This window comes from Ursus americanus, chromosome 8 (genome assembly GCF_024610735.1).
Source record: "Ursus americanus isolate L20-20 chromosome 8, mUrsAme1.1.p, whole genome shotgun sequence".
NCBI classification, from domain to species: domain Eukaryota; kingdom Metazoa; phylum Chordata; class Mammalia; order Carnivora; family Ursidae; genus Ursus; species Ursus americanus.
The window spans coordinates 41,497,539-41,510,648 of record NC_142134.1 but is presented as its reverse complement, the minus strand read 5'-3'; the positions used below and the strand labels follow the sequence as shown (position 1 = coordinate 41,510,648).

The window sequence follows — 13,110 nt, the reverse complement described above, 5'->3', positions numbered from 1 at the left end:
CACTGTTATAACAATTTCTGATTAAACAAAGGGTAATTTAGTGAAGAAAATGAGACATTTAGGTCAAATGAATTTGTCAAATGAATCTAAGAGAAATGTCTGATTATATCATAGTATTTTGTACTTCTTGAAGGCAAGGACTATTTTTCACTATTCTTGGCACTCTTATGATACAGCACAAGTTCCAGGCATATTAAATATATCCAATAAACAATAACTTAATTAATAAAGGAATTTCCTTAATAATATTTTGAAATACATAAGTTGTTTTTTCCTACAGTTTCAGTGTTCAACTGGTTAGTGATGGTGGAAATAAGACCTTCTCTGGTTACATACAAAAAGATTTTTTCTTAATATATTGCCACGTTCCATTTTTATGTAAAATACATTTTTATGGCAAAACTATTGTAACAAAAAAGATGGGATTTCAATAAATCCTGAAAGAGAGTTCAGACTTTTAATATGGTTATGAATGAATATTTAAAAAGGATCTAATAGGGTATATGGAATGATGTTATGTGTTAATATGGTTTGACATGTCTGTGTTTGTTACAAACTTCCAAAAGTAAAGGAAAATGCAACCAAATACTGATAATGACACTGACAATAACTACTTACATTTTAAATATTCAGGGGTTAATGAATCACTTTCCAGCAGATGAGTAGAGAGTATTTTATAAACCTCTGAATGTTCCCCCTCTGGGATAAAATTAAATATACTTTGATCCACAAGATCAGACTGAAAAAGAAATTTTTAAAAAATAAAATAATTTTAGTGATTCAAGATGCATTTATTTTAAAAGTATATCATTCTTAAAACATCACATGAGCATATGGCTTTCAGTTATCTATAAAAACTGACAAATGCCAAGTTATAGAGCACAACTCAAAAAACAAGAGAAGGTGGAGGAGGGTTAACATGACCTCCATGCCTCTGATACTAGTGTCATCAGATCTATGATCAATATGACTTTGAAAGTCTGATAAATTACTTGCGAAGGTGAGTTTCACCAAATTTGGACATTTACTATACAACAGGACTAAGAAAGTTTATTAGACAAATCTTTGGCTACGAGATACCATATAGCCTTTGGCTACGAGATACCATATAGCCTTACCATATAGCCTTACCATATATCCAAACCTCTGGTAAATTATGGTGGTGTACACTATAGCAAAGGACAAAGCATTAGCCACTGGCTAAGCGAAGAGGAGATTTGATTTTGGTGTTATTTCAATTGTGCAGTGTGTCCTTTCTTTATTTCATTTTTTTCCAGCCATCTATCCTGTATCCCATTGTCAAAAAGCCTTGCTTTTAGATAACAACAAAAGAGGCAAGTAGTATGTTAAGCATTACAATCCTTGCTAAAAATTTGGCTTTAATCATGATTTAGTAACAACAGTAATCTGAAGAACACCAGGTTGTCTATAATGCGCCGTGGCTGTGGAATCAAAAATGATTACGATAGCTCCTATCCTTAAGAACTATTGACAAGGGGCGCCTGGGTGGCTCAGTTGGTTAAGTGTCTACCTTTGGCTCAGGTCATGATCTCAGGGGTCCCGGGATCAAGCCTGCGTTGGACTCAATGCTCAGCAGGGAGTCTGCTTCTCCCTCTCCCTCTGCCCTTTCCCCCATTCATGCACATGTGGGCTCTCAGATAAATAAATAAATAAATAATATAAAATAATAAAAATAAAGAACCACTGACAAAACTTCAGTGACTTCACATTTCCTTCCAAATCATTCTACTTGGTTTCTCTACGGTTTCAAACTGTCCCATGGAATTCTGGGAACAGTGAAGTGGTATCTTAAGAACCGTGAAGGAAGGGGCGGAGGGCAAGGGAAGTGAGAAGGGGTTGTGAAGGCTGGGCTAAGGGTCTCTCTCCCTGCATTCAACCAAAGCACTTTCACTGTTTCTATTTTAAACATTGTGAAGATTTTGTTAAAAACAAAAGCAAAACAAACAAACAAAAAACCCTCAAAGAACAATAAAAAATCCACCATGGGGGCTACTGGGAGTTAAGAAAGGGGTGTTTTACTACTCTCCACACAAGCCATACGTCCATATTCTTTCTTTTCTCTAGCCCTCATCGTCCACCCCATGAAGTAGAATATCCTTCCCCCCTTTCCACAGATCTATACCCTCTACCTTTCAAAGTTCAGTTCAAATTATTTCCTTCAAAAAAGCATTCTCTTCTTGCCCTTAGAAACGACGTGGATAGAACTAGAGGGTATTATGCTAAGTGAAATAAGTCAGTCAGAGAAAGACAATTACCGTTTGATTTCACTCATGAGGAATTTAAGAAACAAAACAGATGAAAGTAGGGGAAGGGAAGGAAAAATAAAATAAGATGAAAACTGAGAGGGAGGCAAACCATAAGAGATGCTGAACTCTAGGAAAAAAACTGAGGGTGTGCTGGAGGGGAGGTGGGTAGGGGGAAGGGATAATTGGGTGATGGGCATTAAGGAGGGCACTTGCTATAATGAGCACTGTGTGTTACATACAACTATGAATCGTTAAATTCTACCTCTGAAATGAATTTTTTAAAAAGCATTCTCTTAACACCATAATCCACAGTAAAAATAAAATTCCTTTAGTATTTATTACTCATATCATTCATTTTCCATAAAAAAAAATCCATTATATTTTAATGTCTATGCCGCCCTGCTACCCTGTGAATGAACAAAAGGGCCATATCTCCTACACCTTTATCTCCTGTCCTTCAAATCAAGGCACATTAGCATACACTTTGCATGTAATAGTTATTAGTACAGTAAAATATTTTGGATTAAGGAATTATTTGATGAAGGTTTTAGGGATAACCATACCAAAAATATACCTGTATTTTAATAAGATTTTTCTGAAAGTCTGAAAAACCTCTAGAAGTAATGAACTAAAAGTTCAAGCATGAATAAGACAAAAGCTAGAAAAATGCTTTTTATTGACAAAATAAAGTATAAGCATTGATATTAATATAAAAAATTGTCTTAACAGAAAAATAAGACACCAATTTGAAAAACTAAAATGTTCATTTTGGAAATGGTTATAGTTTTCTATTATTTATTCTTATCTACAATTTCTTCTACTAAACTATGATTTGAGCCATGTTACCCTTGCTTTTCCACCTATAAACTTATAGGAGGTTTCATATTCATAGGGAAAATATGAATGACTAGTATAGAGTGGTATGGTAACAGGCTTCCCCACCATTCTCCTTTCCCTGTCACCTGCTAATCTGAAATGTCAGAGTTAGGAGGCAACTAATTAATTAATGTGTCGAAGTTTCCTTTAACCACTACATTTAAAATCTCTAAATGAACCGATCATACTCGATGTTGGCAAACCACCCACTCAGTTCCCAAACACAATTCAAAGGAAAGAAAATAAAATGGTAGCTACTATCTGGATCTTTGTATCTCTCTCAATCATTTTCATGAAGAAGAAATATAAAACCTGCTGTTTATAATGTAACATAAATCAATAGCCGGTTTTCTTTCTTTCCTTTTCTCAAACTGGAAATTTGTGCCTCTTAATCCCCTTCTCCCATTTCATCCATCCATCTCCTCCCCCATCTCCTCTGGCAACCATTCATTTGTTCTCTGTGTTGAAGAGTCTATTGGTTTTTTTTTTATTCATTTGTTTTATTTTTCAGATTTCACATGTAAGTGAAACTATTTGGTATTTGTCTTTCTCTAGGACTTATTTCACTTAGCATAATACCCTCTAGGTTCATCCACGTTGCTGCAAATGGCAAGATTTCATTCTTTTTTTATGGCTGAGTAGTATTCCATCGTCTGTGTGTGTGTGTGTGTGTGTGTGTGTGTGTATACGCACACACTACATCTTCTTTATTCATTTATCTGTTGATGAACACTTGGGTGGCTTCCATATCTTCTTGGCTATTATAAATAATGCTGCAATAAACACAGGGGTACGTACATCTTTCTGAATTAGTATTTGTGTTTTCTTTGGATAAATACCCAAGAGTGGAATTACTGGATCATACAGGCCTTTTTTTCTACAGTAGGTCAATGTGACCATTTAGTGGAAACTATTCACTCTCACCAATTTCCTTTTCTTTCAGGTAGACAACCAGCAGTTAAATAACTACTATTGGTTTGGAAACATAAACACAAGTTGCTTAAAAAGGACTAAAAGCTCCTCTGAAAAAAATGTCAAATATATGTTGGATATAACAACTGTGTTCCTTATGTACAGGCATAAGGAACAAAAATTCTGGCCGTATCAAATAAGCATTCAAAATCATTATGTAACTATTCAAAAAAACTCTAAATTGTATTTCTGCATACTATATTTATACCAAAGTCTGTACTGACTTTCTTTATACTTCCCAACTAACAAGTTAAGAGGAGCTGAAAAGGAAAGGAACAGTATCTTCAGAGCAGCACTTTTACTCGTGGACTCTGTTACACTGTAACATGGTTAATTTGACCATCCCCCCTGATATTACATGTGATTATAAATTTAATATATCTTCTCTCAGGAAGACATTTAAGCAAGTGTGAGGAAATCAGTCTTAACTTGTCAAGTGTTACCAATTTTAAGTTCCCAGTAAAGAGACCTGACTTTTGGCACTTTCACTAAATTCTTGCACAATTAAGTCCGATTTCTCTGGGTACATGTCTGCTGATAACATAAAAGGCAGGCTGGGCTAAGGAGGTCTAAAATCCCTTCTGACGCTGAGGTTGTATGACCCTATGATTTTGTCACAGACTATCAGACCAAGAGGGGGGAAATCAATAAAATTCCTTCTGATCATTAGCTACAAATAGGTTAAAATGTGCCCAAGTTAATTTCATAAGTAGGACGTGACAAAGTTAAGAAAAATATTTTTTGCAGGACCTTAAGTACCAATTTTATAATTTTACAGTCAGAATTAGAATTTAAAAATTTTAAGTACTACTGACCACTAAGATGGCAAATTTTAATTTCTCAAGAGAACTGAATTATAAACACTAAAGCCTAACTTGGGGATTTGCTATATGTTTCCTTCCTTTTAGGCAATAGCCAAAATTCTATTTTAGACAAAAAAGGTTTGCATATTAAAACAAAAATAAATTACTTTAAACTATTTGTTAGTTATTTTTAATGACAACTCAAAATAGGAAAGCACATATTGTTTTCTCTTATTATGTATAATTCTAAACAAGTATTATTTCATTTTCTCAAAAGACACTTTTATTTGTTTTCAAACCATTAAATAACATATAATTCAGCAATGTCAGTGATGTGAGGAAAAGTATCCACAGTAACTGCAGAAAAGCAAAAAACTCTTCTAAAAAATGCTACTATTAACCCAGAATGGAATGATGGGTCCACCGATCAGCAGCAATCTCCTCTGCCAAAAAATTCACCTGCCAGTCTATAAGCTCTGGCTGACACAAACAACTGAAAAGATCCAGAAGATGTGAATAACAGAGATAACTGGGTATGGGGCATATGGGAACTGTCTGTACTATCTTCTTCATTTTTCTGGAACTCTAAAAACAGTTCTAAAATTAAAAGTTAAAAAAAACAAAAACAAAAACCCAGGTGGGAACGTGAAGGCAAAGAGGGTTTTTATTGAGGGGGAAAACATTAATGATCAAACACTTAAATCCCAACTAGACCTGCTGTAGAATCTGGTCTTTTAAGTGTGGAGCCTATTCTTCTGGTAAGAGTACAAAGTAGCAGAATAATCAGAGGAAGAGAGATAGTGCTTTTCGCTATTTCTTGAAAGAGACCTTTACAGACAGTTTACTTTGTAATGTTATAAATCTTCAAAAGATGGGCAATTTAAGAGTAATTTATAAGTAATTTCAGAATATTTATACAAGTCCTATCTTAGATAAGAACAACTACATTTTTTTAAACAATTACATTTTAAATAAAAACTTCAAATTTATAAAAACTGTCAACTGCAGCACAGCACCTACCATACAGTGTGACACAGAGTATTAAATAAATATACTTTTAATAAAACAGCAAACAACAAAATATAATTCAGGTATTCACCATCTTAATCAAATTTATACAATATAATTCTTTTCTAATTTTGTACTCTTTCAGTCATTTTGAAAACAAATCGAATATGGTCATTATAAAATTCTCATTTCTGGACAGAGCACAAAAATTCTGTATCTATTATTTTTAGTGTTATTCTTTTGAGAAAATTATTTGAGTTCCTCTAAAAGGAACAAATACCTCCCTAGAAAATTAGCTATTCTCAAGATACTTCCAGTGATTTAGCAACACTGTTACCAGGCTGATTTAAAAAGAAACACTGAAAACACCATTAGAATAAGGAGGACAGAGGTTAGATACAGTGGCAGTTAAATAGTTGCTGCCAAACAGCGAGACATGGTTAGAGCTCTGGTCCCCACTCTAACCACTGTTCGACATTGCTCTGGAAGTTCTCTTCTTCGTGTTTTAGAATATTTAAAATAGGCATTAAATAAGAAACAGATCACAGGATACTTACTGGTAAATGTTCAAGTAATGAAGTTATACTCTCTGACACATATATTATGCTTCCATCGGTCATGATTGCTAAAAAAAAACCATCAAGAGCCTGAAATTAAACATAATGGTCAGTTAAGTGAAAAGAAAAAAAAGTACAGGACAGAAAAAAAAAATCTAATAACAAAGGACTTAAAAGAGGAATTTCCAGCATGCTAGCTTTTCCCTTTACGATACCTTAGTACATATCTTTGTGCATTCGTAAATGCTTCTGGAAAAAAAAAATCGCGCTATGGTCATATATGGGAGAGCTGGCTTCTAAAACATAGATACCTAATGTTCTAACATCATTACGTGCATATTATATAAAAATTGCCTTATTTGAAGATGCTGGTATCTGACACACACATGACCTCAATGATACGTCTGACACACAAAACAACAAATTACCACCCTTCGGATAGATTAACAAAAGGTGTCTGAAGCTTAAGGAGATACATGGGGGATAAAGTAAAAGGGAAATTAAGCTGAAAAAGTAGGCTGGGGTCAGATCATGAAAGACCCTGAATACCAGGTCAAGACATAAGGATATTGTTCAAAAGTAGTCTAGAAGCAGTATGTACATGGATTTAGAAGAAACAGAATTAAGTTGGGAAAATTTCAGTGGCTTTTGGAAGAGTCAGGGAAGTTAATAAAAATCTGAATAAAATTAGTAACAAAAAGAACAGAGAAGGACTTAGGAAGCATTGAGAAATGGGAAGTTAGAGTTCAGGAGAGAAGCTGGTACAGGTGATACAATAGTTAATAATAAAGCAATCTTGTACTTTATATTTTATAAGGTATTTTCACTTGAGAACCCTAGGCACAGAAGTGAGAGCTAAAAAAATGTGATCTGCAAAAGAGAGAAGCATACCTAAGACAAATCCTTGGAGTAATATCCACACATGGGGATGAGGAGGAGGACAAGGGCCAGAGAAAATGACAGAGAACAGGGAACACACTGTCGTCAAGGAAGGCAATAGAATGGGGCGCCTGGGTGGCGCAGTCGTTAAGCGTCTGCCTTCGGCTCAGGGCGTGATCCCAGCATTCTGGGATCGAGCCCCACATCAGGCTCCTCCACTAGGAGCCTGCTTCTTCCTCTCCCACTCCCCCTGCTTGTGTTCCCTCTCTCGCTGGCTGTCTCTGTCAAATAAATAAATAAAATCTTAAAAAAAAAAAAAAAGGAAGGCAACAGAAGAGAAAATGACAAGGTGAGTGAGGAGGAAGAGGGATGGTTCACTGTAAAATGAGATCAAACAGGATAAGGACTAAGAAAATGAGAAGTAAATTTTGGTGACTTTAAAGAGTTATATCAGTAGTAAGGTGAATCAGACTACAATGAGTTTAGACACAAGTGATAATCAGGCTATTATAAACTACTCCTTTATGAACTTCAGAGGGAAGAAAGGAGAAAGGACAAGTTCCAAGGGGACCAACTATCAAGGGAAGTAACTGAAGCATATACGCAAGCTGAAGGAAAAGAAGATCCAGTGAAAAAGATGTTGAAAATATACAGCAGAAAAGATACACCATAAGAGGAGTTCCTCTTTGCCTATCAAAATGGTTATCATGCTAAATTTAAATTTCTTTTTAATTACGGGGCTCTCTCAAAGGATAGCAATTGCTGGTAAGAACCATATATGTCTTCTTCAACACTGTTATCTGCAGCACCTAGCAGATATGTGGCACGCAGTAGATAAAAAAATATCTGTAATATATGATATATGGACCTGGGAGTTAGAGCAATCTCCCTTACTTCTAAATAACTGTTGAAGAATTGTTGAATATATGGAAAAAGGCACCCTCCACCTCCCCTTTCTACTGGGGGACAGATCTGGATGTCAGAAAGAACTTATTATGAGTAGATGCCTATCTTCAGAGAATGGCTCAGAAAAACCCATTCTTGGCTGAGAGTGTGAGAGAGAGAGAGAGAGAAAGAAAGAGAGAAAGAAAGAAAGGGAGAGAAGTGTGAAATTTAAGAAAATTCAAGGGGTGTCTGGGTAGCTCAGTCAGTTAAGTGTCTGACTCTTAATTTTGGTTCAGGTCATGATCTCAGGGTCATGAGATCAAGCCCTGTGTCAGGCTCTGCATTCAGTGGGAAGTCTGCTTGAGGTTCTCTCTCTCTCACTCTCCCTCCCTCTCGCCCCCAGCCCACATATGTGTGTGCTGGCTCTCTCTCTCTTTCTCTCAAGCCAATAAATAAATCTTAAAAAAAGAAAAAAGAAAAAAAGAAAATTCATGAAATTATTTTTACGAAAACTCCTTAGTACAATAATTCCAGTATTATTTCATAATGAAGGGGTCAAAATGACATTAAGAACATGTTTCATGTGAAGCTAGATTGTGTTATCTTTGACAGTGAATTAACATTTACTACGGTGATCTGTATTTGCTCTTTGCATATTTGCTAGAAACTGAGTAAAGCTGTCTTCTGTGAGGAGAACGAACTGAAATCAGAACTCTTAACAACATAAGGCCATTGCCAGAACCAGAGCCTGCCCTTTCAACTTTGACACAGGCAAAGACTAAGCAGAGAAAAGCCTCCACCAACATACCACAAAAGTCTTAACTCTACAAGAAAGAACCCAGGGCCCAGACTTCTTTTGGGTGGAGGGATTTAATTTCCAAGCACAGTGAATGGGTACACCAAAAACTAAAGGGGTCTTAAGGAGGGCCCAAAGGAGGAAAATTGGAGAGATATGGAAGAGAAAGTAAGACAGGGAAGGACATCCTACTCCTAAGACTGAAGCCTGTGAGGCTTATCCATTTTCCCACACTGTATGATATAATGGAAAGAGTTCATTAGTTAAAACTGTTTGTCTTCAATGACAGTGGCAGAGTAGGAGGACCCCAGGCTTACACTGTCCCAAATACAACTTGATAACTATCAAATCATCCTAAATACATCTGAAGACTGCAGAGCAAACTCTACAACTAAAGGTAGAAAAGAGGCCACAATGAAGAAGGTAGGAAAATGCAGAGAGGCAGTGAAAAAGATGGGCTGCTGTGGCAGGGAGGGAGCCCCAGTAATAGAGACTGGCAAAAGACAGACTAGCACACAGGGGAGTGCAAGGGGAAAACAAATCCCCATGGCAACTGGGCCTGGAAAGCAAGAGGGGCCAAATTTCATGAGTTCCGGCCATCAGCAGGGCTTAACGTCTGGAGTTCTAAAGATCAGCAGGTTTGGCTCAGGGAGAGCCCAGGGTCATTGGGGAAGAAGGCAGGACAAACATCCTGTGGACACACAGTTTGGAAACAATGATCTGCAGAACATCTGGGGCACAGAGTGAGGAGGTTATCTGCTCATCTCAGAGTGTGTCGCAGAGAGACAGCATTCACAGAAAGACCCCACCAGGAACAAAGGAACTGGCAGGCACCATCTCCCTCTCCCACCTCTCAGCGGAAGCACACAGCCACCTGCGGGAAGAAGCACAGCCTCAACACTCGCTACCTAACCTGCTTACACCAAGGCCCACCCTCCTGTGCTCCAGCAGAACCACCCTACCCAGTCACATTTGTGTCAGTCCCAGGGTGATGCCACCCCTCCACTGCCCCAGAACACTAGCCCAAACCCTTGCCCATACCACCTCTCCCCACTCAGGACTCTTGCAGGGCCTCAGTTCCACTGGTGGTAGTGACAGGTCTCATTTCACAACAGAAGTGAAGAGAGCCTCTGCAGACAACTGGCCTGAAGAATAAAGCGGCCAAGACAGAACAGCAGAGCACACACAGCACACACTGGAGAAACTCCTCGAAGCACCAGGATCTGGGGAAGAGGTCACGTGATACTACCCGGCAGGGCACTACAAAACCTTTTCTTCATAAGGCCATTACCCTCAAGAACAGGAGATGAAGCTGACTTTCCTAACACACAGAAGCAGGGAGAGACTTAGACAAAATGAAAAGGCAGAGGAATTTGTTCCAAATGTAAAAAAAGGACAAGGCCACAGACAGAGACCTAAGTAAAACAGACATAAGTAATATGCCTGATAGAGAATTTTAAAGTAATGATCCTAAATATATTCATTGGACTTGAGAAAAGAGAAGACATCAGTGAGACCCTCAACACAGAGAGAAGGAATAACATAGCACAGATGAAGCACTCAATGAACAAAATTAGAAATACACTTGATGGAATGAACAGTAGGATGGAAGAAGCAGAGGAATTAATTAATGACCTAGAAGACAGAGTAACGGACAGTAATCGAGGTGAACAAGAGAAAAAAGAAAAACACAAAATGAGAATAGACTTAGGGAACTCAGTGACTCCATCAAATACAGTACCATTCATATTATAGGAGTCCCAGAAGAGGAGAGAGAAAAGGGGACCGAAAATTTATCTAAAGAGATAATACCTGAAAACTTCCCAAATCTGGGGAAGAAAACAGATATCCAGACCCAAGAGGCACAGAGAACCCCCAACAAAATCTAATTAAAATGGCAAAATATACTGATAAAGAAAAAAATCTAAAAGCAGCTAGACAAAAGAAGACAGTCACATATAAGGGAAACTCCATAAGTCTAACAGGAGATTTTTCAACAGAAACTTTCCAAGCCAAAAAAGGAGTGGGCATGATACACTCAATGTACTGAAAGGGAAAAATCTGCAGCCAAGAATACTCTATTCAAAAAGGCTATCAATCAGAACAAAGGAGAGATAAAGAATTTCCCAGACCAAAAAAAAAAGAAAAAAAAAAAAACTTTTCCCAGACAAATGAAACTAAAGGAGTTCATGACCACTAAGCCAGCCCTGCAAAAAATATTAAAGGGGCCTCTTTCAGTGAAAAGAAACACCAAAAGTGACCGTGTGAAGACAGAAAACAAAACAGCAGTAAAAATGAATATTTTTGTAAAATATCAGTCAAGGAACTTACAAAATAAAAGGATATAAAATATGACTCCATATACCTAAAACATGGGGAGGAGAGGTGTAAAGAATGAGATCAAACTTAAGCAGCAATCAACTTAATACAGACTGCTATATGCAGAAGATGTTACATGCAAACCTAATGATAACCACAGATCAAAAACCACTACCATACATGCAAAAAAAAAAAAAAAAAAAAAAAAGAGAAAAGCATCCAAATATATCACTAAAGAAAACCAGCAAACCATCAAAAAGACAAGAAAGGATTAGAGAAAATCTTCAGAAACCACAAAACAGGTAATAAAATGGCAATAAATACATATCTATTGATAATTACTTTGAATATAAATGGACTAAATGATCCAATAACAAGATATACAGTGACAGGAAGGATAAAAAAAATGAGACCCATCTATACGCTGATTATAAGAGACTCATTTTAGACCTAAAGACACCTGCAGGTTGAAAGTGAGGGGATGGAGAAATATTTCTCATGAAAATGGGTATCAAAAAAGAGGCAAACCAAAAACAAACTCTTAACTGTAAAGAACAAACTGACAGTTACTGGGCGGGGGGTAGGGGGAGTGGGCTAAACACATGATGGGCATTAAGGAGGGCACTTGTTGTGATAACCACCAAGTGTAGTATGTTAAGTGATGAGTCACTAAATTCTACACCTGAAATTAATATTGAACTATATTAACTAGTTGCAATTTAAATAAAAACGTGGAAGAAAAAAAAAAGCAAGCAAGCCAGAATAGCAAAACTTATGTAGGACAAATCAGAATTCAAAACAAAGATGGGGGTAGCTTCCAAGATGGCAGAGGAGTAGGAGACCTTAATTTCGTCTGGTCACAGGAATTCAGCGAGATAACAATCAAACCATTCTGGATACCTGTGAACTCAACTGGAGATCTAAGAAAAGGATAGTTGCAACACCAGGAATAGAAAAGTGACCACTTTTTGCAAGGTAGGAGGTGCAGAGAAGTGAATGCCAGGTGATATATGGGAAGATAAAAGCGGGGACATGGAGCCTCCATAAACCGACACCAGAAAGTGACAGAGCTGCAGAGCACAAAATCAGAACTTTTAGAAGTCTGATCCAGTGAGGGATGTCCCTGCCTGAAAGGTGCTCATGTGAAGACGTGGGGAAGAATCCTAGGTGGGACAGTGTGGTCTCAATCCTCGGGGTCACAGGAAAACCAAGGGTGCCTGAGTGCAGCAGAGTTCCCAGGTATCGGAGTGGGGAAGTCAGCTGCAATCAGTGAACCCAGGAGAGGGCTCTCAGCTCAGGGTTACCATAAACTGATCTGCACCATGGTCGGGTGACTGCTCTCTGAGCAGAGGCCCAGCAAGCAGCAGAACCAGTGAGACCCTCCTTACTCCCCCTGGGAGAGTGGCCTGGGTGGGTGCCCACCCATGCTGCAGGAGTCTGCAGGGTTTGGAGACTCGAAACAGGGTCATGTGCCTGAGATAGAAATGCTCGGTCACAGGCCAGATGAGCACGGAGTGCAGACAGAGACCAGGGAGAATGGAGTGACTGACTGCTTTTCCCTGAGGGAGCACTGAAGAGTAGGGCCCCCAACTTTCGGCCCTGGGGCTGGAGATTGGGAGGCCGCCATTTTCATTCTCATCCTCTAAAGCTGTGAGGAAAGCCCTCAGGGAACAAAAGCCACATAGAGCGATCTGGAGACGCTTACTTAGCCTGCCGCGCCGCCCCCCCCCCCAAACGGTGGTGCAATT

At 38.0% G+C, this 13,110-nt stretch overlaps 1 protein-coding gene across 12 annotated transcripts in view; it reads right to left on the bottom strand.

Annotated features, from left to right (window-relative positions):
• CLOCK (clock circadian regulator) overlaps window positions 1-13,110 on the bottom strand; it is a 138,803-nt gene that overhangs the window by 43,670 nt on the left and 82,023 nt on the right. For 11 of the 12 annotated variants that reach the window (XM_087864129.1, XM_045815950.2, XM_045815955.2 and 8 more), the window contains 2 exons: window positions 6,484-6,573; window positions 619-739 (listed from right to left, as the gene is read on the bottom strand). In XM_087864129.1, the coding sequence (XP_087720255.1) occupies window positions 619-739; window positions 6,484-6,573 (211 nt within the window). The remainder of the gene's footprint in view (window positions 1-618; window positions 740-6,483; window positions 6,574-13,110) is intronic. The other variant, XM_045815960.2, reaches the window with a different exon arrangement.